The sequence below is a fragment of the Stegastes partitus genome, unplaced genomic scaffold, assembly GCF_000690725.1.
Source record: "Stegastes partitus isolate 25-593 unplaced genomic scaffold, Stegastes_partitus-1.0.2 Scaffold125, whole genome shotgun sequence".
NCBI classification, from domain to species: domain Eukaryota; kingdom Metazoa; phylum Chordata; class Actinopteri; family Pomacentridae; genus Stegastes; species Stegastes partitus.
The window spans coordinates 97,618-125,614 of NW_007577856.1; the positions used below are offsets into that span (position 1 = coordinate 97,618).

Below are 27,997 nucleotides of genomic sequence, written 5' to 3' on the forward strand. Positions count from 1 at the left end.
AAAACAAGTCTGCCGGTTCCGCTCCTCAGAGACATGGCCCTCAGCTTGGCCTGCGAAGGCATTGTTTACACCACAGTTTATAACCTTTAAAAGCCTTCAAGCCTACACCCAGGAACACTTGTTAAATACAGCACTTTATTAATACAGCATATCTCAGGGGCTTTAAGCTACAATAACACTACAAAAGCTTGGTCAGATGTGGAATGGGAATAAAGTCTTTCAACGCACCTCCTAAAATAATCCGACAAATGGCATACATTTGCACCGGGCCTCTGCTGAAGCTACATTCAGCCCTGTTTTAGTGAAAGTTACCTTTTGGGTAAACATTTAGGGTGTTGCTGCTGAACTGTACAGTGCACTTTCTTTCTGAAACCCTACATTTCTGAAACCGCCATACAAAGCAGAAAGCGGTCTTTAGACTATAGCATCCTTGCACCACAGTAGCAGTTCTGTCAGCCAAGTGTTGTGCCAAGTCAGAAAACCACCATCCCCAGTGGGGTCAAACCCATGTGAGGCACGCCCTTCCAGAGTCAGGCCACAATCACACAGAGAGAAAGATATGCTGTCACTGGAACCCACTCACACAAACCTTGACCTTGGCTTTTCATGATGGGTCGCAACCACTTTTTGGTATCGTTTTAACTCGTTTTTGACCAAACCAACTGAGTCTGTGAACTGTTTCTTTGATCAGCTGCAGTTGGAGGTTCATTAGCTTTTTTTACTTCACAAAGAAATTGAATAATCTGTCTTCCCCTGGTTAATATATTTTTGATTTCTTTCAAGTTATTGTTTAACCTCAAATACCTGAATAATTGCGAGAAATTAGCATCCTGGTGTCACAGGATCCCAAGTGATGGTTGTCAAATTGTTTGTTTTGTCCAACTAATAGTCCAAAAAACCTAAAATACTCCATTCTAAATTACAATATGATAGAAAACAAAGAAAACTCTCTTAAAATCCATTTGTCGTTGTCATAGATTTTCACATTTGAGAAGCTGTCACCAGATAATAAATGACTTTCCTGCCGGATAAATGATTTAAATGAATCAATAATGTATAAAGACTGTTGCTAAATAATCAATTAATCACCTTTCCATTAAATAAATAGTGTGGTTCTTCTTGCCAAGATTAGAGGGTAAATACTACCGTTATGTCTAGACTTTATGTAGCCACAGCCAGCAGCAGGTTACCTTAGCCCTGCACCCGAATGATGCACATTATCTCATTTGCGTAACTGCACAACAGTAAAGACAACAACTTCTATTTTAAGATATTAAATCTTATACAATGCTAGGCTAAAATAAGCAGTTGCTTGCTGTACATTCATATTAAGATAAGATGAAACATAACATAAAAGTTTAATTAATCTTTTAAATTCTTTTGCCACATATTGTTTAGAAAACAAAAGCACATAGCACAGGAATAAATGTGGTGCCGAGTAGAAAAGCAATAAGATATAACTATGATATATTACTGAAACTAAAAACGAGTAAGTATGACTAAAAGAGAAAAAAAAAACTAATAAGTAATACTGGCAAGAAGAAAGCAATTAATAGTGTTTTGCAAAATAATAATCAACTGGACGTTTGCGCACGAGCTGCAGAACTCAAGCCAGATCTCTATATGTATGTTTGTGTACATCCAAATGGATAATGTTTGCCTGAGTAGAGTGGGAGTGTTGGGTTTCTATGATCCACAGGGGTATATTTAATGTGTTTGTAGTCCTCCCAGCTTGGCTAAAGAGCAGTCATGGCAGCCTCACACTGCACATTCTCAACAACCAGGGATTACACTACATTACATGGAGCACAATGACTCACAAAAGAGAATGATAATAGGTTTAACGAGAGGTTTCGCCTCTCTCACACACAGTTGCATGTGCATATGCGTGCCTATGCGTATATGTGTCTGCATATTCGGTAATGACTCATGGCTTTTTTTTTTCGTTTCTTTTTTTTTTGCTTTTATTGCACAAAAGCCAGGGCTGTAATTTTGCAGTCTCTGGAAAAAAAAAAAGCTTTGTGTACTTTACAACAATGAGATGCGTTTGAACCGCACACAGACTATCATCAGGCCATGAAAGGAAAGTTATTAAAAAGCCGAGCAGAAATATAACCGTGCGGGTAAAGATAAATGGACATCTTGATGAGACCAAGGGAATTAGCAGCTGCTCTGCAAAGGTGCTGATTCTTGCATACAGCAAGACTGCAAGTAAACAAAGTACAATGATAAACCTTAAAGAGACAACTTGTGTTAAAGGGAAACTTTCTGTGCCTACATGACAGCATTAAAAAAAAAAAAAGAAGCCCACAGAACTTTAAAGCTTTACATCAAAGCTGATGAGTAGACTGGGAGTCAACAGCCTTTGAAAGCGCCTGCATTCTGTACTTGTTTGAGCATTAATGCAATTCTATTATATGAAAAATAGTTCCACCTTTCTGCCTTTCTGCAGTTTGAACAGTTTAACTGCAGGTGTGTTGCACTGACTCTCAAAACAGCACACTGCCTTCCTCACTCAAACACTAAAAGTGAGACGGAATGCCATTCATTGTGATTTGAATTCTCACTGAAACTCACGACTCAGAGCTTAACAAAGGTTCCTCTGCAACAGAACCCGGGGACGTGTAGAAATGCTCAACTTCCAAGAACACCGACCAGAAGCCGACCAATTGCCTTGATTTAGATTTTTGGTTCCCTTGGTAAAACGCTAACACGCTGATGTTTTCTTCGTCACTTCAGAAAATCGAGGGTAAGCCGATCATTATGTTCAACAGCTTCTCAACTCTACATTTAAAAAGCCGCTAAGACTGGAACAATAGCAAGAAACGCGTGGAAAGACATTTCTCTTGGACAGAGGTTTACAGACCCTTCAGGGGGCCGAAGGAGTTTGAAAGATCCCATTTCAAACAGAGGAAAAGACAAGAGGGAAAGAGGTGAATCACACTGGTTCTTAAAGTCAGAACTCAATCCCTCAGAAAACAAAGGAAAAAAGCTCTAAAATAAGCTTTGTAACCATCACTTTTTTAAATTGTGTCTTCAGTGTAAAGCAATCCAGCAGTAGTTGTGTGTACATTCATGGATAGGGTGCAACTGCTTAGGAGTTGCCTTGATTTACTCTACCATCCCGGTAACAATGATAAGAAAACAACATTTAACTACAAATGCTGTCCATTTATCACAATGTTAAATGGCTGCCTTCCCGTGGAACACATTGTAAATATGTTTTCTGGGACACTTATTCATTGGCGGTAGTTCCGGTGAAATCTGGTCACAGCGAGAACTGTGGATTCACCAAAGAAGACTTTTTAAATGTTTAATGTGTGAGGCAGCAGAGAAGTCCATTTAAAAGCCTGGACATAACCCAAAAACTACACGGGTGACTAGCTACCACAAGAGGTTAGTTAATAAATAAGGAATGAAATTTCCTTTGCAATATGGGTAAACCACCTTTATAGCTATTACCATGCCTCATTCAGTATCATATGATATTTATCCAATGGAGCTTAAGAGTCTCTCTGCATTAGGAAAGTGTATCATCACCGGCTGATCAGTCAGACCAAAGACTTTTCTTGTTCTTTCCCTTTCTTCCGTACAGTGGGCTCTCTCTGTTGGTGAACCGTGTCTGAATGCTAACTGAAATGTCGACCCTCTTTATTAATGCTCCTATATTTCAAACCAAAGCATTAAACCACTGGAGCTTAATGGGCCAATCTGGTACATTAGCAAACGCAAATGCATTGACCACAGCTGACCCGCTGGCTGGTGTGTGATCCTGCTCACACGGAAAAGCACAAGGCAGGCAAGTATTACATTAGCTGGGCAGTTAGTCATCATCACTGCACTCAATTGGCACAGAAGGAAGGAGTGCCACCTCAGCTAGCAATGAAGTGACAACGACTGCGAAGAAAGGCAACAAGAGGGATGAAGGGTTGTAGCCGGGCATGCTTGTGTCTGTGCTGGGCGGTTAAGCTGAATACGAGTCATTGCATGTATGTGGATCACACGCACTGACCTTGGACTTCCAGTCAATTTCACCCAGACAGAATGCATTGTGATTATCTGACTGGGGACTCTGCAGCACTGAAAACAGCTCAATGACATTTTGCTGCCTTGCCTTTGGTAGACAGGACTGCATTGATCGCTATTGATGCTTTCTGTTGACTGGGTTTCGCAGCATTTTATTACAGTTTAGATGTTCAATAGCAATGTAAGATAAAGAGTAAGGGCAATGAAATTGGATGCAGAGTATACTGTATCTAAAAACTGCACAGCCATGTAGGAAAGGCACAAAAAGAAGACTGTGTCTGCTTTGTGCCTCGAGGGAACAAACAAGGAAAAAAAAAAGCCAGAAAGATAATACAGGAGAGGAGGTTTTCCTAGACAATAAAAAAAAACTTTATACATATAATTTTACAATAGGGAAGAAAACAGCAAAGTCCATGACGAGCTGCTCACTAAGCTCTCCTTCTCTTACATCATGTCTACACAGAGAGTGTGGTGTGAGCAGCACACTGAGCAGAGCAGCAGCAGCAGCAGTGAGCGATCACTCTCTATGTCTGCACAGCAGGCAGTCCAGGTACACTGTTGAGCATAGGTCACCTGTGTTTTTTGGAAGTGCTCAAAGCCCAATGCACAAAGACTGTAGTGACGAAGTGGAGAAAAAATATTCAAAGCCGACAAATGCACTTGAGGTCGCAGCTATATGCGTGACATGCGAGCCACTTCGCCGGCGGTGTAGACAGCTGTATTGATTAACACAGAAACCTATTGTTCCGTCAGACGCGCATCAGACAGGCGACTCAAAAACATGGCTGAAAGGCTTTCAGTGCGTCAGTCTCTACTGTCTAACCCTGGTAGTTTGCAGTCATAACTGTGGCAAATTTGTTAAGTTGTGAAAAAATGGGTCGCAGATTTCAGTCGGATGTAGACAAAAGCAGGTTTCTCATGTCTAGTCGGTGACCTTTGATTTTGCTTGATGACGACTACATTGGAGCAGATGGGTGCCTGTTTTAATCGATTCTTTACATTTTTGCTCTTGCGTTTTTGCATTCAGAAAGAATTGAAGAGATACCAATCTTTAAAGCACTCTGCATTTAGACCATTAAAACATGTGGAGAAATCCAGAACTTGACAGGCTTGCGAAGCCTAATTACAGCTGCTAAGATATAATTGGATGTTCGCAGTTTGGCAGGAGTTTTGCAAACAGTCAATTCACATCAAATTCAATTTTTTTGAGTGAGACAAGTACGTCTGCCAAATGTCTGTAGTGTAATCAAAGATTTAGGCTCCTTGCTCTCCAGTGCTTGCAGTTTTAACTAACATTTTGCAAGTGTGAGTGAATTTATACTGTTTTTCACTTGAAGTGACTACTTCTGAAGTATCAGCTATGAAGACAGTCATTTCTGGAGAGTGATCCTTCGTCTAGATTACCTCAGACAACATTTCACAAACTATGAGAGAAACAGCTCATTGCAAACTACCTGCACTAAAAAAAACAAACCTCACGGTGCTTCATTTTCATACTTTTTTTTTTAAAACTTGAGTTATCAATTTGCGTATAACCAAGAGCTGACATGTGTGCAAAACTGTTTATGTATCTTAGCAACAGTGAAATATTCTTATAAAACAGTCCAGAAACTGTCCTTATATGGTCTACAAGTCTAATCTTGTGAGGAGTGAAGAAATGGAGGGAGGGTGAAACGGATATAAATAACCGAACAGAAAAGCTCAAACAGTTACGGAGGGAGATAAAAATGCAGCGTAATGAGGCGTATTGATGATCTCACCCTGCTGTTTGCGTGGATGCTGTGTGAACATTTACCTGAGTGTGGAATGAGCGGGTGCTCTGTCTTGTGACAGGGCGACTCAGGCAGCAGCACGGGCCCTCTCCTACTGGCCACGCCTCCAGGCCGCAGGACCAGCATGCACTGCAGCAGCAGCAGTGCATGCTGGGTAACAGGGCGTCCCATTGGGGGCCTGGGCTTGGCTCACTTCTCCTCAGGCCTCAGGGGCCAAGAGCATTGGAGAGACACACCTGGAGAGACAGAGCGAGAGAAACTTGGGTTTAAACAAAGGTCTATTTCACATCTGATTTAATCCAAGAGCTGAGAATGTTGATACAGTATAGCACTTGCGCATCTCTACAATCGCCAAGGATTCACCCGAGGAGATGAAACGCAGCGAAAATAAATCCTTACCGATAACGAAAGGAGGTGCAAAGAAGAGAGAGTGTGACAGATTTGCGGGAAGAAAAAAAGAAAGGAAGTGTGCACTGTTTTGCTGAGCAACAGCAGCGTGTTTGCTCCTCATCGGGACCTCACACCTCTCACCTCTGACACCAGGTGCATGAATCAGACAGGATCTGCATTACATCAACCACCCAACACGTGCGTCTGCATCTGTGTGTGTCATTTAATATCTGAAATGATGTGCCCTTTGAGCTCGCCCTCGTTTCCACCGCCGCGGAGCTTTTGTTGTATGTAATGATGAACTGCAGAAATAAGCCAACGTGCGCTGTGTATTCATGTGTTTTTCATTATTAAGAGTCTATTTCTTGGTGCGTGCTCGTGACTGATATATGCACGGAGCCGCACCGCACTCCTCGTGGGTCAATTAAATCCTATAGCTGCTGTAAATCTCACATGTCCTTATTCACAATCAAACCCTCCAATTGCTGGATGTGATTATTATATACTGCTTACGGCACACTCGAGCTTCCTGGAAAAGTCATTCCCTGCATGAAAAACAAAGCAGTTTACACAACTGAATTGCTCATGATTTCTTTCTTTGTGGGGGAGAATTGATGATCAGTCTAGACCATCTACATCATTACTTTTTAATCATTTATGTGGTGCCATTACCCCGAATGATTCATGCTGTGCGCAGCAGAAGAACAAGCCTCCCTGACTGTATACCACATTATGTGCAGCATGTGTGGTGGAGTGAGTAAAGATACTGAAGATCATAACTGTAAAGTACCAGTAATAGAAAGCGCTGGTTTAAGTTTTCATAACAGAAAATGTGTTTTGTGGCTGAACCTGTGGGACACACTTATTAGCTCTATTGCATGTGAGATGAGGCTTTTCATCTGTTGTCCAGTCAGTGGAAAAAAATGGTGTTTTGCAGAGCAAGAGCAAAACAATCCTCCCTCCGTGACAGAGTTGATTTAGTGTGAATGGAAGGTTGCAAATAAGCAAAAACTATTAATATCGTGTTTGTTGTGGGATGGTGGTAAAATATGGAAAAATCTGCACGCTGCTGAGGAGGAAAAAAAAAAAGACAGATGTGAGCAAAGAAAGAAAGAAGCGGTGTGAACATTTGCTCGTCTCTCCACTTCCCTCTGAAGTATGAATCCCCCCCTCAGTGCTGGAACACTTGGAGTGGCTCTGGGGTAGAACACAAGGCAGGTTCTCTACTCCTGGTTTCAAATGAAAACCATAATGTCAAGAGTGTGGCGGGTTTATTTCATTTTGTCCTTGAATGGAAAGTTTACTCTGCCTTTAGTGTGCATGAATATAATATATAATAATCTTGGGGCCTATATGGAATTCATTCAGAGTCCAGCACATAAAGGCTCAGGCACAGTGGAAGATGTGTGGTTTGCCTTCACCCACAGAGGAATGTAAAACACCTGTCATCTACAGCAGGGAAAGCAAGTGACAGCCAGTGCCAGTTGCCTCGCTCTGTTCCATTTCCCTTTCGTCTTGACGGTTCACACGTCAGCTTCTGTACTCTTTTGCGGTTTCACTTTAGTCAACCTGTCGTTTTACATGCCACTTTTCTTTGTCTGCTAGTTTCCCTGACAGTCTTTAATAATGTTTTCCCCCACCAAAAAGCCATTTTACCTGTTGCTAGTCTGCTGGCTAGGACATTCTTCTTGCCATTTTTCATATAGCCTACTCAACTTTTATGTCTGCATTCACTTAGGAAAGATATTTCATAATCGGCTGGGCGCAGAGGTGAACCTTACTTAGGAAATGAGATTATGGATGTTTTTACAGTCTTGTGTGTGTGTAAGTGGTCTGAGATATAAAAGGGGCTCTGGTATATATACACACACACACACACACACACACACAGACACACACACACACACACGCAGACACACTTTAGTTGACAGAAGCAGAAGCCAAGGCCAGCAGGTTGAGCACCCTCTGTTAGCCTTGCTCCCTCAGTTACAACCCTGCACACAACCTGCTGTCGCTGCAAACATGCCTCGGCACACATGCATGTTTGGAAAACAAAATTGCACCATTTCACATCCAATATGCACAATTTGAAGTGCTTCTTTAAAAAATACAAATAAAAAAGCTATTATTTAACAATTTCTCAGGATCTCTTTCTCGTGCTTTCCATTTGTTTTAGTGGTTCATGGCATGTTAACAGAAATTTTAATACTCTCTGATTTGTAATAAAATGTAATATTAATGGTGCCCTGAGGGGCTTTCTAGTAAACAAATAAAAAGAAAGTGTATACTCAGTATTCCTCTTCCCCCTCACTGCATGTGCCTTGTTGTCTAACAAACATGTTGGATGAATTTACTCGCTCATAAATCGCTCAGAATTCTATCTTTGCCTTATGTTGATCCATTTTTTGCTAGCTTGTTGTCCTCTTCTTGGTTTCATTGATGCATTGCTGAACCTCTTCGAGCACTAACGCCACTAGCTGTTGTTCAGAGCAGTGGCCAAAATGCGTATTGTTCATGTGTAATCCACTCAGAACAGTAGCCCGCTAATAAAAACTCAACAAGGCACCTGTAATTTAACCACAAAATAAACACTCAACAAATTGTGAAAAAATAGCATAATTGATGATTAAGGGCTTTAATTATGTCCTTTATAAAAATATATTTTTAAAAAAAGGTGTAATTTATTGTTTTTTCTTGCAGCAAAACACTTTTTAAGTAAGTCTTTAATTTCTTTGCCGTACCTTCCACATCTGGATATAATGAAAACTCCCATCTCTGTTTGTGCATGAAAACAAACCCTAATGAAAACCTCTCACTGCATGGTGAAACAATTAAGACCTGCGATACTGTAAACAATCATAAGCCATAAATCTGAAAAATGCATGCCACTTCAGAGACCCACGGATAACCTGATTTACGTCCACACATGCATTCGCATCATGCCTTCTAATGTAAATAACAGAGGAGATGCAGCCACGATTTACAGCCGAACCTTCTGAGCTGTTGTTTCATTCCTCTGAAAAGATTCCTAGTGGATCCTATTTTCTACTTTAACTCACCACAAGCCACCGACTGGTCCTGTGGGAGAAAACTGGAAGAGCTCTCTGTGCTGTTCGGCGGTTCAACTCTAAATCATCTCCAGGGCATTAGTACAAGCCTCCATCACCACCACCACCTACTCCTGCTCCCACTCCTACACGGGAACACACATCCAGTCCCAGAGCCTCCTGCAGCACACACACTGAAATCATCCTGGGACCTGGTGATGGATAACGGCAGAGTACATTTAGAGCATAGAGCAGAGGGAGAACTAGCCACATAAAAACTGAACATGGGGTAAATGGTGTTGTCATATGAAATGCACTTCTTTTTCCAATTCTGAGAAAGTGCTATAATTTTTACAGGAATCGTAGGCACATGTCCTCCTCACGATTTTTTTTTTTTTTTACTATAACCTCTCCAAATATTATCCTCTTACTGCCCTGCCAGCATATGTAGATGAGAAAAGAGAGGAGTTGATAAAAGTGTTGATGCACTTATCTCACCTTCAGTTATTACTGTGCTCTCGGAGCAGCAGCAGGTGGTGCTACGGATTTTTTTTTTGGCCCCCGGTTTCAATTTGCAAGATACATACAGGTTGCCCTGGCTTATTGTTGGAGGTTGTTGGGCTGATATGCAGCCTGAGAGGATGACAGCAGACACCACTCAGGGGTAAAAAAAACTAGCTCTGCTACATTCCCGGCATGATTTTTTTTTTTTGAAAGGTAAAAAAAAAAAATGTAATCCATATTTTTGAGTTCGGTCTCTCTCCCAACTCATCACATAGTGCAGTTTTGTAAGGAGCCTTTGGCATCGCATTTGAACGTGCTTGGTAACCTTCAGATGCAGATGCCATGAGTCCATAGCCAACTGTTGTAGGTACAAGTCTGAGGAGAAGTCTGCCTAAAAACTTAATGCTGTGAAAGTTATGTTGCAACCCAAAGCCCAACCAAACAACAAGTGAAAACAACTCTTAAGTAACAAAATTAAATGAAACTAAGTGTAAACTGATCTCCGGGATGAAAGTTATGCAACCTATGGCACCTCCAACCTGCTGAAAAGGCTCATTTAACTCTGAAAAAGTGTTATTTTTCGATCAACACAGAATATTGACGCCAAAGGACACCTCATGTGTATGTCTGAAATGTCAGCGGTGTTGAGAAAACGGCAGTTTTCGACACCCTGGGAACAAGAACAAGCTGTGTTTTTATTGATGCCAGATTTAAATCTGCATCCAAAACACTTCAAAAAATTTAATTCAGATTAATTCCTGTTGGCAACATCGTCCCCTAAACTTTTGAGCAGCTTTATAAAGCAGAACTTGGATGTTTTGGTAAGCCTTCCTATTTGGTTTCTCATATCTGTATACTAAATATAAACCTAGAGGCTTCAGCCAGTTAGCTTAGCTTAGCTTAGTGTAAAGACTGGAAAGTAGCAATACAAGTGGCTCTTAAGCTCACTAATTAAAATGTTATCTCATATCATAGTGTGTTTGGATTAATAACAATTTATTCTATTGAATTATCATGCAGGCTCTTTAATTTGGATGGTTACGTTTTAAAGCTCTGTTGATTGTTGCTTGTTTTTTTTCCCAAATGGTGAATGATCTGTACTCATATAACCACTTATAGAACACGTTTCTACCTTAGCGGTAATCAAACTGCTTTAAAACGCTTCCTATTCACACTCACACACCAAAGTGCAATCGAACCGCCAACCTGACCCCCAACCGGCTCGCAAAGACAAGCTGAATAATTATGCAGCTGCAAAAACCACATGCAGCAAAATGCAGAAGTAGGTAATGACGCATTCAGTAGCATGTAGACAGCACTATGTACACACACAAGCACACACACACACGCACGCACAGATTGCATTCTAGGAGTTGAGGTGTCAGCTAACTAATCAAATGAAGTCTTCCTGCAGTAACAAGTGGAGAGAGAGGATCATATTAACACCGCTATTGATTTTGTCTGAGGGGGACTTCATGCTGGTTGAATTGCACTATACATAATGAATAGGCTCCGGAATAAACGGCGGCTTTGTATTCGTCACACTGACACATACATGCACACACACACACACGCGCACACACGCAGGCTCACATACAAACACGTTTGTCAAATGTGAGTGGTGCGGTGATGATCCATCTGTCCAAACACAGTCAGGGGAGTGTGAGATCGGGGTCACACCACAGTGCTGATAGATGCTTCCCTCTCTCTCTCTCTGTCTCTGACCAGACAGGACACACACCAGTAAAATCTCGCCCAGACTTTGCTTTAGACCAGAGCATACAAAGACACCACTGAGCGGCTTTATTTAGCTGTATGTTTGTGAGGCAGAACGCTTATATGTGTGTTTGGATGCGATTGACTGGGTGTTTGCCTGTTTATCACTCTGTCTATCAGGCGGGTTATTGCCAGTTTTTGTTTGTTGTTCCGCGTCTCCGTCTGCCAATTGGTCTCTGTGATTTTGGCGTCTTGCGTTTAGACCAAAGCAAACACGGATATGACGGAGATGTTTGATTTTTACTTTGCTCTGTGTCTGTGTGAAAAGGACGGTCTGAGTGACTGGATGGGTTATAATCGAACCAAATTATGGGTTTATAAAGGAATGACTCGGCACCACTTACCAACTGGCTAACCGAGTGGCCAAATCGATGACTGGTAAACAGCAAACAAGATGACCGAGTGGCTGTCAGACTGAATGTTAAATGACAAGGTAACGAACTAGGTGACTGACTGACAGAGAGGCTGATGAGGCGTCCGGCTGAGTGACTGACTGCTGTGTAAAACACCACATGATTGACAGATGAGGTGGTCAGTAGTCGGACTTTTCTTCTTTTTCCGGTTGTCATGACAGTATTTTTTTTTTTTTTTTCTATTGCCACTGGGCAGATTTTTCAGACTTCCCTTGTTTCCCTTTTTTCCGCGCCACTATTTTTCTACTTTTCACTGACCTTTCTCCTCACTTTTTATGCTTTTAGTCCACCGCAGTCCGCTGGGTGTCACGCAGGTTCAGTGGAGGGAGACAGACGGAATGACGGAGTGATGATTTTGCCATCAAAAGACTCATCGCCGCACAACGGGGTCCTTTCCGCTCGACGACCCCCAGATCAGAGGGCAGATTAATTCCACGTGAAGAAATGTTTGTGTCTCTCCAAGAGTGGGATTGAAAAGCACACTTGGATCAGATGGCTTGTTTGTTTCCAACCTTATCTCCGGTGCACAGCGCGGCTTTTGAAGCACAAATCAAATGCACACATGTACAGTTTGTCTTGTTCGCTCTTTTCATTTTCTCTCTCGCTCTCCCTCTGACATACTCCTGAGAAAACATCTCTCCAGGCTTCCTCCAGCCCCAGGATGCATTTCATATTCTGCCTATGGATCCATGTGTTTGTCTTTTATATGCTACATATATTATATATATTCCTTTGCTGCACTTACTGATGTCCTGATGCAACAGCATGAATATTACAGCAGAATCCTTCATTACTATTCACACTTTTCCTCCAGCAGGTCACTCAATCCATAGTTTTGAAGAAGTACACATAAAAACTACCCAACAACAAAAACTGCCATTACCAAGCCTGTGCTATAAAATCTATATGGGTGAGTAGAAAATGTTGATACTTTGTCATTTCATATCTCAAACACTATTCTAGAGACGTGAACATTAGTACACAGGATTCCAACAATTCAGCCATGAACCTTTTTTTTTTTAACCATCCTGAACTCCAAGCAGTTTCTTAGCTTGTTTTGCTTCTGCCACATTTTTACTTCCTGTGGGCTGTGCATTTTTCTTTCTGCACTATATAGTCCTGTGCCGCTATGGAAATAGCACAACCGCCATGAATAGAAGTAGAGAGACCTCAATGTCTGTGCAGTATGACAAAGGCTTGATGCTTTCAATTGTTTGTAGAAAGCTTTTTTTTCAGAATCTGGTTAGATTGAAGAGTTCATCTTTGGTCTTTTTTTTTTTTAATTGAGAAATGTAGAAGCTTCCTGATGGAAAAGCACTTCACACATTGTCCAAGAGCTGCTAAAAAGTTGAAAGTCCAACTACTCTTTCTATTTTACAGTTCCTGGCGCTGGTAAATGGTGTAATTTGTGTGATTTTTTTTTTTTTTTTTTTTAAAGATGACATGCCTTTCAAAGCTGCTGTTAGGTTTATTTGTGAAGGGGTTTTAAACAGTGCCATCGTACGGTCAGCTACAGAGGACATTTTGTTTTTTGGCACCTAAAGCCAAACCCTGAGGCTTTTCAAGGGATTCCTTGGATCACATTAAAACTTTCAGTCATGGCCACATCCACTCAAAATAGTTTGGCCGACTTTTTAAATATGCACCAGATCTTTTTTGCTTTTTTCTCAAACAGCTGCAGTTCGAAGGCAAGCATGTGATGGCATAATCACTGGATGCAAACTGGCTTGTGAGGTTGAGAGGATACTTAAGAATGCAAAGAATTCCAACGTTTCTCCAGAGATACCTAAATGTTCTGAATAAATGTTAGATATTCTAGTTATTTATTCGTAATATTGTTTTAAGGAAAAAAAAAAACAAAACAAAACAATGCTTTGTTGCCATGGTAAAACAAAGACCAAGAAAGTGTCCTTAGCTTTGGACTCTTTGGACAAACACATAATGTGACTCTGAGGCTGAATTTCATTCTGTTCCAGACACAGCTCTAAATTGGAACAAACATTCAAATTCAACAAATATTGGATCTGTTTTTCCTTGTTGGAATGATAATTCCAATCTGTTATTGGGTTTGGGACCTCTGCCTAAGATTTGGAAAACAGAGCCGCATGATTTGCTGCGTATTTTCTGCTCTCAGCATATGGAGCGAACGAAGACAGTTGATGAAACACAGGTGCTGGAGATGAGAAACAGAAGTGAGATTTTCAGGTGGAGCGCTGAAACACTGCAGGTAGTTTCAGTGCTCAGAGTTGGTTTCACAAAACCTCCCCTGAAACTTTTACAGTACATTGTCTTGGGGTCAATTTAAGATAATGTCACCCTCCTCCACTCCTGAGTAATGGTTGTACACAGCTCAGCCTCTGTGGTATTTTTTTTTTTGTTTTTACTGAAAAACACAATGAATCTCAAACACAGCAAAGGCTGTGTGCTGTACTGTGTTGGGCTGCTTCTTGACCTGCCTTAATGACTCGCCCGACCACAACCATAGCCTTGGTCCAGTTAAATTGGGCACGTACATCACACACATTTGCACACACTCATCGAGCCACACAAACACACACACACTTACTCTCTCCACTGTCTTGCTCAAAAACACACCCAGCAATTTCATCCGAGTCCCACCCTAACTCTCCAGAGGTTCCCAAATTCTGCTGTTATTTTTACTCAGCTCAGCTTACTCTCTAGCGCTCGTGCTGATGCCTCACCACGTGCCCGAATGCGGTCTGCATGTGTGTGTATCTGCACAACACAACTCCAGACGAGGCGAGGCTTCGTCAACATGGAATATGTGGCACAAAAAGTGACATCATGCTCGAAACGAGAGAGAAACATCCTCGTGAAAAGCTCTCACACGGCACTAGAGAAAAATTAGCAGCAGGACCAAAGCCTGTGTTGCTGTTGATGCCTTTGTGATTGCTGGAGGTAGTTCAGTGTGGCCTGTGACTCAAACCATTACACAAGGTCTTGCTGGGAATCGCTTTGAGCACTGAGCAAGGGCTGTTCACTTCCAAATTTGGGTCAAGGTAAGGCAGAGGCAGGACTTGTAACCTACAAAAGCCGACTTCCTAATTACAGAGAATTTATCATTTCTGTAGCTGGTTGGGTTTTTTTTTTTCCTGACTATTCACAAGGCTACAAAGGCAACAGATTTGCCACGTAATATTGAATTTTTTATTCATTTCAAAATATGAAAAGCAAAATATGATGCCATCTCCACACCTGGCCAACTCAGCTTAGCACAAAAAATCAAAACCACTAACCTGGTTCTGTTCAATGTAACACCTAGCACCACCGCTCACTAATGAAGCCTTAAAACCGCAACTTTTATGCACGTTTCATAGATCATGTTTTGTGCAGATGGACATATGAGGGATCATTTTTCGAGGTGCTGGTTGGCTAGCCAGGCCGGCGGCTGGCCATAGCTACATACTTTGCCTACAGATACGAGACTGATTTTGATCTGCTCATCTAACTCACAGCAATAAAGTGAATTATTGAAGAAGAAAAGTTCTCGGCTGCGCGCAGCTGCTCGGCGCTAAGCAGCCGAGACTCCAAGAAAGAAAGATCAAACAAACAAGATACAGTACAATGTGTTAATTATTTAGCTTCAGAGGTTCTGTTAGTCAGATTTTTGATACCACTAGACGGAGTCACGCTATTTCCCTGTTACTAGCCTGAGCAAGCTCAGTCTGACTGACTTCCAAATCTGCGCATTTCCCCAAGAATTTGTTGAGTTGAAGTTCTCTTATTGAAAAAGACCCTAAAGGACTTCATAAAATACGCAGAGCTACATGCAGCCCAGACGGAGGAGAGAAGACTATCAGCTATCAGGATCTATGTACAGCACACACTCTTCCATTCAGTGCCAATTACCATCATTCCACAAACTGTGAACCTGTCCAAACCTCTGTGGCCGGGCTGCTGCCGCTGCTGAGAGATGTCTGTATAACACTGTCAACTTGTTAAAAAAATCCCACCGCTGACCCAGGCACTGATCGGCTCTTGAGACGGTGAATCTGACACATAGCCCAGACCCCGAGGCTACTGTCTGAGCTCCTCTCAGTGTCAAGAAAGCGCTGTTCACTGGGACCAGGTTGTCACAACAACCTCGGAGCGCTGCAGTGGCTTAAATCTGAGAGACAAAACCCAGAGTTTGTCACCGCTGTCCCCGAACTACATCCCAGACACTTGACACTTCCATAACAGCCTCGGTTAGGTAATGCAACATCACCCAGAGCACGTGTTAGGATGCTGGCGGCGTCACACATACAAATGTTGGGGTACTTGTTCAGTGCCGAAGCCATCGATGACTTTGATTTAACAGTTGAAGATCAAAACCAAGCCCAAAACCCTTAACTGATTTGCGATCATGTTTTTTTTTTTGTTTTTTTTTCCCACCATGAAGATGATCAAGACAATCCCCTTGTGGATGTTTGAAGATTTTCCTGTCATTTTCCCCACTTTCAATGCGTTGTCATCAGAGATTTCATGCACTTCAAAGCTTTTGTTCTCCGTGCAGTGTATTAGCAGGGCCAATCCACACGAGATTAGCTGTGTCATCTCATGACTGATCAAGGCAGCGCTCCGAAGATGGCCACAGCACTCCAAGACTTATAGGCAAATTATTCACCACACATGGAGGGGAAAACAAACACTAAACTCATACCAGCACATGCACATTCACCTGGGACTGCAGCGATAAGGGGCATAAAGCCCACCACTGAGGAACGGTGACATTTTTAAGCTTTAATTACATGCTTGGCTAACGGGTAGCCAACTGTCTCAGTGGGCGCAAAATTACACTATCAGTGTCTACAGCTGTGCACATACACAAAGTCGAAAACTGACTTTCTGTTCACACAAACACAGCTGCCTTCTGAACCTGCGAGGTGAAGAACCGGAGTCAGGGCGCTCGCTGCTCTGCCAGCATCAAGGGTAACTACTAACTGCAGGACCAGCTCCTTGATCTATACTTGCAAAAGGGCACCGAAATGCTACCTTGATGTCAACCAGACTACAAATGAAGAGAAAATTACAGTCATCCAAGGGTAAATTCCCTTCATTCAGCTCAGAATATGAAATCAGTGAGTAGAGACTTTTTTTTTTTTGTTCTGCACAGGCTTCTGCAGTTTCGAATCATCCAATTACTAATATCGTAATCAATCATCAGCTTTCGAGATGACAGAATATGACTGGGGGATGTGATGGATGAAATCTCTTACAGATAAATTCCACTGCAGGGGAGGTCGAGTCTCTTTGGTTACACTTGCTGTGAATGCACAGAGCTTTCAGCTGTTTGTGATGCTGCAGCTTTCTAGAGCAGAGGCGCAAAGTAGGAAGGTTTTTTTTACTCAAGTCTTACATTTCAGCATAATTTGAAATGCTAATTTGTGAGGTTATATTGTACTCAGCCACGTTCACACTCCAAAGCAATAGTTCAAATAATTGTGTGTAATGAGTCATTTGTAGTAAAGAACCTCGGCTCTGCGTAGCCGCACAGCTTGTTTTAACTTATTATTTTGGATTTACACGAACCTGGTGGCCACAAACATGATTCCAAGTGATGCTAATATCCCTCCTTAGCTGCCGGATGTGTAAATACTGCCAAATCAACTTAAAAGGTCAAAAAATGTCACTGTGTTTACAGCTTGTTGCCGCTTTTCCCAAGTGCCCAAAAATTTTGTTATTGCATGGGTCTACGATAAAGTTAGATACACTGCTACATAAGTCTGCATTTAAAAATGTGCCAGTTTTTTGGAAGCTTTAAGTCACACGTCTTCACTTTTTCACGTTTAATCTTACATAGTCATGCTTTAGAAATCACCTGTTTAACACTTTGCATGTCCATGGAAAGAAAACATGCTAATCTGTCCTCATTTAATGTATTTTGAGTATCAACTCTGTCTGTTTCTTGTCACTATGTTGTCCTCTTTTTAATGTCTATAACCCCAGCAGGCTATATTAGTATATAATGAAGCAATCAGATCATCTAAAATATGAATGTCCTTCTTACTTAAGTTTAATGTGAAAAAACTCCACACGCTTCTCTGATGGAAAACACTTAGCATCCACAATAATAAGCTTTAACCTCATCATCCTGTTGTGTGTAACATGCTGTGAAATGAGTTTAGTTAAAATTTGGAATTCAGCACTTTTTCTTTAATTGAGTTTTAGCCATATTTTTTTTTATTACTTAAAAGATCGGTTAGTTTCTTGTAAAGTTAGCCAACTTTGTAACATTTAATTTCAGCCCTTTCATGTTCAGTTACGGCATGAAAAGGTAAAGGTACTGTTTATATCAGAGTTATTTTTTTTTCTTTTAAAGCTGGTCCTTTACTGACAAAAGTCCCAATTGTTCAAACCCGAGAGGAGGCAAAGGGGCAGGGAGAAGTGTACTATAATCAATCTTCCCACATGTTTCTTGCAATCAACACATCCAAGATAACGAGCCTAACAGGCTGCCAACTCCTACAGCTCCGTAATTATATGCCTGGAAAACAACAACAGCCACCTCTTTGGCAGGGAAAAGAAAAAAAAAAAAACATACACACATATATTTCAACACACATGAGGGACCTACAGATGGGGAGGGAGCCATAAGGAGGCTGCCTTGAGATGAGTTGTCTTTTCAGTATCAGAAGAAATGTGGCAGGAGGGATAGAAAATTAGCTCTCGGCTCCACTGGAACCAATTAATTACCCGGGTGTGTACGTTTGTGCGCGTTGTTGTGTGTGTCTGTTGAGTGTCTGGCCTTTTGTAATTTGTCCCGTTAACGGCAGAGATAGGCACAGTAGCAGAAAGTTATACCATTAATGGAAAGGAGAGACGGGTTTGGTAAGCAGCAGCTGTTTTTAACAGAGAGGGGATGCAGCGGGAGGATTTGTGTGTTTGTATGTGTGCCTGAGCTCCCCCTCTCCCCCGAACATGTCTCCCAATGGTAAACTGGAACAACGGCGGAGCAGAGTCGGAGCCCGCAGGCATCCGATGTGATCGTGTCTCTTCTAGACGGAGCGAACACATGTAGGCCTATCTCCCTCCGTCTCGCCTCTCTCTGTCTTTCTCTGCGTGCTACTGCGGAGCTCGAAGGATCGCATTTCACCGTGAGCTGAATGGACTAGTCCACGCTGACAGTTAGCCTTCTCAAAAATAGAGACGCCCGAGACTTTCAGTCACTTTCAGAACCAACCCTGCACACCTTAGCCCCAGGCAACTTGTGTTTCTGGATCTATTAAGGCCATGTGAAAGCAAAAACCTGAGCCTAACTATGAAATGCACTACTTCAGTAATTCTTCTTCTCCCAGCTCTTTTCTTTTCCCTTCTACTGGAGCAGGGCCTACGGGTAAAGGCTTTAATTGGGCATTTGATTCCCACTTGGTGTCCAGAAGAAGACTATTAGTCAGTTGTACAATTAGGAAGCGCAGCACTTGAAACGCATTGATTTTGCAGTCATATGTTCCACATGCGCTATGCAAACGGTATGCGTCCAAAAATATCGTGTAGCAAGCACCTGCACAATACAAAATATGTTAATCCTCAAGTTCGCTAGCTGCAAATGCAGTGTTAGAGGGAGTTTGATATGTTTATCCAAGTGCACACACACACACACAAAACCAACCTGCTATAAATATTTGCAACGCCAACAGAATTTCAAAACATATTCCCAGCAAATACATTAATTTCACTGGTGATCCTTCAGAGACCCCATTTAAATAAAGTCAGTAGCACTTCTTTCGGTCATGGGACACACACATTAAAAATAGCTGGTTATTAAGCTTATTTACATCCTGTGAAGATGGGAGTGTGTAAATCAAATGATTTGTGCTCTGTCTTTGAAATTCCACACATTAAAGAGGCTAACTTTTAACATCAGGGCGCAGTGATTAGGATTCTGCAGGGAGGCGGTAATTGCATTTCCTTCTGTGTGATCCACTGTATTTTCCCCATGAGAGAGGCCGCGATGCTTTCAAAAAAAAAAAAAAAGCACACAACAACATACACATCTCGCAACATACTCTCAGAGGGGGAAAACTTCGAAAGCACGGACGAGAAAAGGGGCAACAGTTGCTGGAATTGGCGGATAAGGAGCTATCCATCAATACGAAGCTGCGTCGGGAGGATGTCTTGAGGATGATAACTGTAGCCTGCTTAAACACTGTCCCTAATCACATCCAACAGAATGGCGAAAACGTCAATCCAACAACACATTTTGTTCATTACAACCTCTGCAGAATGCAAACTTAGCCTAACTCAAACTCTGCTTTATGGCGTTGGCTCTATTTTTACATATTATTTCTTTGTTAAAAATAACTTACATGCCATGCTGTGCGGCAACACATATCTCCCACTGAACATCTCACTGGAGTCAACACAGCTGTATGACTATAAGGTAAAACAGCTTAAGACTGCACCACATCATTATCTTACCCACATCAATAGGTGTCATTATCTACATGCTTAGGTCCAAAGGCTTAATGACCACGTTGTCCTTCACCATGCGCTCATTAACCACTGTGACAAAGTCTTTTGTGCAGGTAGATTTCCTCTGTAAATGCCAATCGGAAGGTAATGAGAAGCACTGAACTGGGGCACAAGTTGTCAAAGTGCCAGGGAAGAAACGTTGGTTAAATGAGGGTTTTGTCCTCATATAAGGAAATCCTTGTGGTGATATGGAAAACGGTGGCACATGTTAAGCAAACTGAACGCGAACTGCTAACATCGGTAAAAAAAAGTGCCTTTTCTTTGTTGCTCCTCTGCGGCCTTTCATAACAGCGTGGAGGTTGGGGAGGTGCTGTGGGTGATGCATTTGAGAAGCTGCCGCACTTTGTAGACAAGGACAGGAGGGGAGACATCAAACTTCTAAAGGAAATAGAAAACTGAGGTCTCAAGCAGATTTTCTCCGGGTGTCATTACTGATGCTGATCCCTCGGCGCGTCATGCTACACTCTTACTAATCAGGTCTCACTATAATGTTTCCACACCGTCTCTTTCTCTGATCAATGACACTCTGCCCTCCTTTAAAAGCATGAAACTTCACACAGGAAAGCGTGAACCGCACAGTTAATCCACCTCGCCGGTGTACTGCTAAATCATCAACATGCCATATTAGATGGGCAGATGGGGCGGGAGGAAAGTAAAGTAGGCAAAGATTAGATCAAAGGTTTGCACACCACACTGGGACGAGTAAAGGCACACAAACAAAGATGCAGGTTTAGGAAAGTGCCTTTGAAAACAAGGATGCACCTGCCGGATCTGTCTGATCAGTATCTGCCTCAATATTTATGATATTAAGCGGGAATGAATATTAGCCAGATGTGACAGATTCACATTAACAACACTCAATCATCACTTCATGAATGCTTTACACTCAATGCATTTGTATTCAAAGGTAGTGGTAGATTTTTGTCGAAACATCCGGAACACTGCTAATGACGGATTCCATAAATCTTAATAATGACAGACTTTTAGCAACGCAGCAATAATTTAGCAGGTCAGTACTGGTTTGCGAGAAGAAAGAAGAAAAAAAAAAAACAAGGCTGCGAGTTAGACGAAGTGCTGCAGAAGCATGTAATCAGGCTGAACGACGCATTTTTACCTCAGACAGCAAATACATCACTGGCTCAACAGTGTTTGCAAAGGTTTCAAACCTGTAGTTTGTCTGCTCTGGTCCAAACTCAGTGGATAATGAGTGGATATCAGTTGATTCGGGTTTCTTTCGTACAAAATGTATCATTAAAAGCTATGTGTTCGCATTCTCGCTGCTCATCGGTGCATCTCAGGTAGAAGCAAGCATACTGCAGTAAGGTCGTGGAGGAGCCTCTTTCAGCCCAAACAGAAGACAATCCCGATCCGTACCCACACTCGCTGCTTTGCGACTATTGATTTTGCTCATCCTGGTATGCAAAGCGCACCTTATCATGGGAGCTGTTCTCTTTGAAGTTGGGTCATATCGAGGTTGGGATCACATTCCCAACATCTCCTCTGGGTTTCAGCAGCAGTCATCTTATATTGTGTGTTTTCTTGGAGTAGACAAATTGAAGGTAATGCTGCGTCTGGCCTCAGGGCAGGTGAAAATTTATACAAAAAGTTCACGACAACCACGCAATCTCTCATGATCCGATACGGCGGAGTTGGGTCAGATTGCTTTGAAATGTGACCAGTTACTGAATACAAATTACATGGTGATTTTTTTTTAAGAATACATTTTCAATCCATATAAAATGCATTTAGGACATTCAGCATTTACAGGAAGTCAAATCAAATTACCCTTACAAAAACGGTACTGGCACAAACTACAGGTGCACTGTGTGTATTTGACAACATGTGGGCTGCTGCTTCAGTTGCTGCTGGGTTTTTTTTAAAGGTGATATTGACAGGAATGGAAGGCTATTTTGGAGGGACCGCTGCTTCTCGAACCTTCCATCTTGACTCAGCACTGTTATTTTTTGCCTTCGCTTCACAGTGGAGCGCTTGCGGAAGAAACCCAAAATAGGATGTCGGATGTGCTTTACAAGAGTTAATAGCATTGGTTATATTGAAAAACAAAATCTAAAAACATGCAACAGAATGTTTAATTCGCCATGTTTTAAAGGCGGAATCAAAATCCTTGACAATGCCATTATAGTCCACTTTTTCTTTTTCAAACGTGACCGAGGCTACTCGGTCTTTGGTTTTCTGGTTACGTAATCCCAGCTACATGGAATCCAATACTACCCAACCTTGTAAGTGAGTTTCATGTGGGAGAATTGTGCAGATTAAAACTTTGTGAGCATTTATATCAAATTGGTATCAACAGATAAGCTGAGTTTAGGCATCCAGGACAGTATTTGGAAGGAAAAGGTCAGACTGGTGCATCACTTCTCAATAATATAAAGTGCACTTTTTAAAAGTTTTTAACATACCTTTGATTGATTCATCCATCCATCCATTATCTATACACCGCTTAATCCTCACTAGGGTCACAGGGGGCTGGAGCCTATCCCAGCCGACTTAGGGCGAAGGCAGGGGACACCCTGGACAGGTCGCCAGTCTATCACAGGGCTACACTTAGAGACAGACAACCAAGCACACTCACATTCACACCTACGGACAATTTAGAATCACCAATTAACCTCAACATGTTTTTAGACTGTGTGGGAGGAAGCCGGAGAACCCGGAGAGAACCCACGCTGCACGGGGAGAACATGCAAACTCCACGCAGAAAGATTCCGGTGCCTGAACCGGCAACCTTCTTGCTGCGAGGCAACAGTGCTAACAACTGCGCCACCCTGCAGCCCTTGATTGAATCAAGTTATTCCATTTGTTTTGTTGCAATATTTAACACCAGAGGAAGGTGCTGCGTAGGACATCTTGACACTGACTTCAATTTACTTTAAAAACAAACATTAGAGGTGTTTTTTTCCAGATTTTATTTACCGCAAAGGTTGTAACATGCTGTAGCACAATTTTTGAACTTAACGTGTTTTTTTTTCTTAAGAATTCAAAGAAAATGTTATAACTGTCCCTGTGTTGACCTCAATAAATATGAAATAATCACTGCTGGAGTTTCATGCTTTTATACAATTGTACGATAGCAACACACACACACACACACACACACAACAAACACTCAGCCTCCGACAACAACACTCTTTCCAGCTCATGTCACAACTGCCTTGAACCGCCTTGAAGCAACAACGCAGCCTTTAAAGGCTCTCTACGACAAACATTTGTGAATATTTGAGGACGTCACAGTCAGACGGGTAATTGCAAAGTCTTTGGGGTACAGTGTCACTGTGCCCCCAAAATGTTGACAACACATAACAAGTTCCCTCTAATTGACCCAAATGAGCCATGTAACAAATAGAAATCACTTTGATAGTGTGTCATCACTTCCCACCCAAAAAAAAAAAAAAACCTAAGAGAGGGATTAGAGGCTACAAAGAGGGAGGACTCACATCCTGTCTGTCTGTCTGGGAAGAAGAAAAAAAAAAAAAAAACGAGCGCGTGTGATCACAAATACTATCTGTCAGGACAAATCACACATCAAACAGACTTATAAAGTCTGCAAATTGCCACATATCACAGATGCAGTATATCTTTAACATTTTTGCGTCTGGGTAAAACTACAAAGATGGAATTATCAAAAACTCGCCCCCCTCCGTCTTGCAAGGAGGTGGGTGGATGGTCTATAATTGTTATAAGAATGCATGTGTCAGCAGGTATACAGCAGGAGAGCAGGTGTGTGTAAGTCTGTGTATGTGTGTGTGTGTAAACTTTAGACTCCGTGTTGGTGTTTAATGAGTTTTGTGGGGGGGAAACTCCAAGGTTTCCGGGATAAAAGTGAGAAGCTGTAGTCTCTATTTGGGCCAGTATTAACTCTCTGAGCCTTCATCGCTGCAGGCTCCTCCACTAACTTGATTAGGCAGGTACGGGCTCGGCGTTTTGTGTGCTCGAAGTGAAGCCTCGCACAAGGACGAGCCGACGCAAACACTCGCATTAAAGGGACACACACACACACATGGGCAATCTGTGTTTCTCCTTACAACTTATACTCTTTTTTTTTATTTCTCCCTCCCACAGCGCCACCCGGGAGCAAATAAAAAAAAAAAACAATACCAACCTCATCAGCGGCAACAGCTACATCAACTTCCCCCTGACAGATGAGGAGACACACACGCAGGCATGGCATGTGTCTATAGCCGTGACAGGTCTAATTTAAGCTCACAGCTAAATATACAGTACAGTGCAACACTGCCCCTCTGAACTGTGCAGTTTCATGACGCCTTTGAAGGCTCGACATCAAAGCTGAATATCATCGCTTTTAACTCTAATATATTAATTCACTTTCTATGTTTAGGTTCTGCCTCATATTGCTGCTGCGGAGATGAAAAAAGGCTAGCTTGCCCTAACAATGCATATTCATGTAGTGCGCGCACACACTCATTACAACACCTAAGAGCCACACAAGACGCTCAGTTCTTCAGATTTTGGTCAACTGACCTAAATTTCTCCCGAAATGATATATTAAATTGGAAATACCTTCCTGTGTCATTATGACAGCGATTGCAGGTCCTGGTTAATACCCCCTCGCTGCTCTAAATCCCCAGCAGTCAGTCACATGAACACTGGGCGTATTTAATGTGTGGTCTCACTGTTGTTGACACACCAGCCCTGGGGTCCATCTGGGCTTGATTGTAGGCCAAAAACAGATGTTTCTGCCTGTATATGTTTGTGCGTGTCGGTGTGTGCGTGTGTGGCTTCTTTACCACCTTAAAACCTGCGTAAAATATAAGTGTGTACAAGCACAGATGTCTACCTGACCCAAATGTATCTATTACTGCTGAAATGCCTCTTTGTCAGTGTGTAGCTGACCCACTTGTATCAGTTTGTTTACTCGCATGTTCCTCTATGAGTGAGAGTTCGTGTGTGTTCTAGCGTTTGTATTTTAATGGTTTCTTTTTTTTCAAATTAATTCATTGGTGGTTTTACATCTGGTGCTCCACGTGTAGTTATGTCTTTGTGTTCAAAAATTTATCTTGATTTAAACGAATACGTCTTTTTGTAGCGTTGAATGAAGCAAATACAGAAAGTGGAAAATTTCTGATTTCTGCTTCTCAAATGTGAAGATTTGCTGATTTTCTGTGTTTTATGTCATTGTAATCTGACATCGTTTGGGTTCTGGACTGAAGGGAAATTTGCATTTTTCACAGATAAGCCATTGTGAAATAATCAGACAAAGAATCAACGATGGAAATAATCAGCATTTGAAGTCACAGTGTTTTAGAAAGCAAACAATAAGCTACTTTCGTATGTGCTCTGTCTGAATCTGCGGAGGACTGTGCTTCTCTGACGTTCACGTTACATGACAGAGGGGAAATGACAATGTTAGGAAATTTTAGACGAAATCAGGGGAGAGAACTGAATTTCAATCTGGTAACGGAACCAAACTTTAATGGCTTCGTCCTTTTCCCCACGCGCCACCTCTCCACCAAGTTACATAAAATCCAGCCTGGTGGCTTTTGTGTAATCCTGCTGACAGACAAATTTACCTCCGCTGAGTCTCCACTTCCTTGGCAGAGGTGACAAACCTCTACGTCTGTAAAATTGGATTTATCAGTGTACGGGATGAGCGACAAGATGGGCAATGATATTAAGCGCCATAAAGAGCGATTTACTTTTATGTGGCATGCTAGATGATCACTTGGGACAGTAATGTGCTGAAACACACACCCCAAACAGGATGTCAGATCAAGCAATGAGCTCATTTGAGACACAGGCGCCTGTTTCACAAAAGCAATTTGTAAGCATTCTCCACTCTGCCAGCATCCCATTTCACAAATGATTGTCACTCACAAATTGCGGCTCAATTTGAAGTTCGACAGTTCTCTCCCGTGTTCATGCTTGGGTCACAAGTGTGCTGTTTCTTTTGATGAGTGTAAAGCGTACTCTGCTTTGTGGATATTTGTGCAATGGATCCTCTGCAAGCGTCTGCAACTTAAGGTTGCCCAAAACCCTTCGCTGTGCAGGTTCACAAAGACTTATCTCTACAGAAGCGTAAATCCAGCTTGAGTCTGATGCTGTTTTTGTGTTGTCTTGGGATCATTTGATCACATCATTTCTCTCTATTATGTTAATCCTGAACAACAGTGACTAACACATTTATTTCCAGCTTTTCTGTTTAATGCATGTGGATTTACTGAATCTCCTTACAATGCGAGCATGATTGACGCATTAACAACTACGCAGCGTTAACCGTAGATCTGCTTATTACTGTCCTCTCTGTCACATTTGCTGCTAAGTGATGTTATTGTTATATTTTGTGGTGGAATATTAGCAGGAAGAGCTTTTCTGATTTTTCAGTATTGTGTCTGTAAACCAAGGTGTCCTTCACCTTCAGTGAAGAATGAATTATCCCATGGTTACACTGACTTGTTTTGTACAAATACATGCAGTCAATGGACAAAGTCAGAACAAATTTAAGTGTGTCTCATAACTGTGCTGCAATTTCTTCTCCAGCTGAACACTCCAGTGAGTTTGTCTAGATGCTTGAATCTTTTTTATTTGCTGCATATATTATTTTTGTTCAAGTGAGCTTGCGTGCAAAGGTGCATGAATGTGCGTGCGAGGGAACGCGTTTCCGTGCATACATTTCTGCCGGTAATTCACTGCAGGCACACGGCCGACCGGTCCGTCTGCAAGACCGACGCTCGATGAAGTAATGGTCTTCAGCCGCACACTGACCTGTTCTTCAAAAGAGAGGGACAAAAGCCCAGAGAAGGAGATGGGGCGAGAAAGTCGTTTAGGTTCACTTGAGGTAGATTACTGGAGAGAGGCCGGGAATAATGAGAGGAATAGAAGAACAAAGGATGAAGGAGATGCAGGCGAGGATGACGGGTAGAGGTTGGGTGAGATTAAATTGAGGGACGGGGCGAGGATAGAGGAGGTGTGAGTAAAGAGGAGAGGGGTGTTAAAGAGGTTAGGCAGGAACAAAAGGAGCGATGAGTGAGGAGGAGAATGGAGAGGATTACCACGGCATAGACTTTAGATGGGAAGAAAGGGGAGTTTTGGGGCGCTGCAGAGAAAAGGAAAAGAAGGGCTGGAGTTGAAGTGTGGCTTTGCTATGACGAGTGCCCGGGATCTCCATAAATAACGCACACTTTATGGCCTAAAACAGCTCCTCTACATCTCTGCAGACCAGCGTGTGGATGTCAGGAGAGTGGTCCCACAGAGGTAATTGAATCAGGACATGAAAACAACAGAAAGGCAGGGTGAGGTGGTCAGGCACAGCTGGAAAAGCAACAGTTCCCCCCCCTCTTTTAAGCTAAAAGGAAAGGAAACACTAAAGGGAAACAGCGGTATTCGCAGTATCTGAGACCGCGGTGTCCAGAGAGCTGACTCTACGTGGCCTTTCAGAGGAGTCACGGCTCCAGGTGCAACACAGAGCAGGTCTGTTTAACATCCACCTCTACCCCACACGTCTCTGTTTTCACCAACGCGCTCGGCTTTTTTTTCCCCCGTCTTTTGTTTAACGTAAGCCGCAATCTTATAACTGTAATCATCCATCATGGTGTGAAATGACAACAAAACGGGTGAA

The 27,997-nt window shown here is 42.2% G+C and overlaps 1 protein-coding gene across 1 annotated transcript in view; it reads right to left on the minus strand.

Moving 5' to 3' along the window:
• Positions 1 to 27,997, minus strand: part of sema5a (sema domain, seven thrombospondin repeats (type 1 and type 1-like), transmembrane domain (TM) and short cytoplasmic domain, (semaphorin) 5A) — a 131,660-nt gene that overhangs the window by 92,390 nt on the left and 11,273 nt on the right. The window contains exon 2 of the mRNA XM_008278500.1: positions 5,822 to 6,034. Coding sequence (XP_008276722.1) covers positions 5,822 to 5,969 — 148 coding nt within the window. The 5' untranslated portion in view covers positions 5,970 to 6,034. The remainder of the gene's footprint in view (positions 1 to 5,821; positions 6,035 to 27,997) is intronic.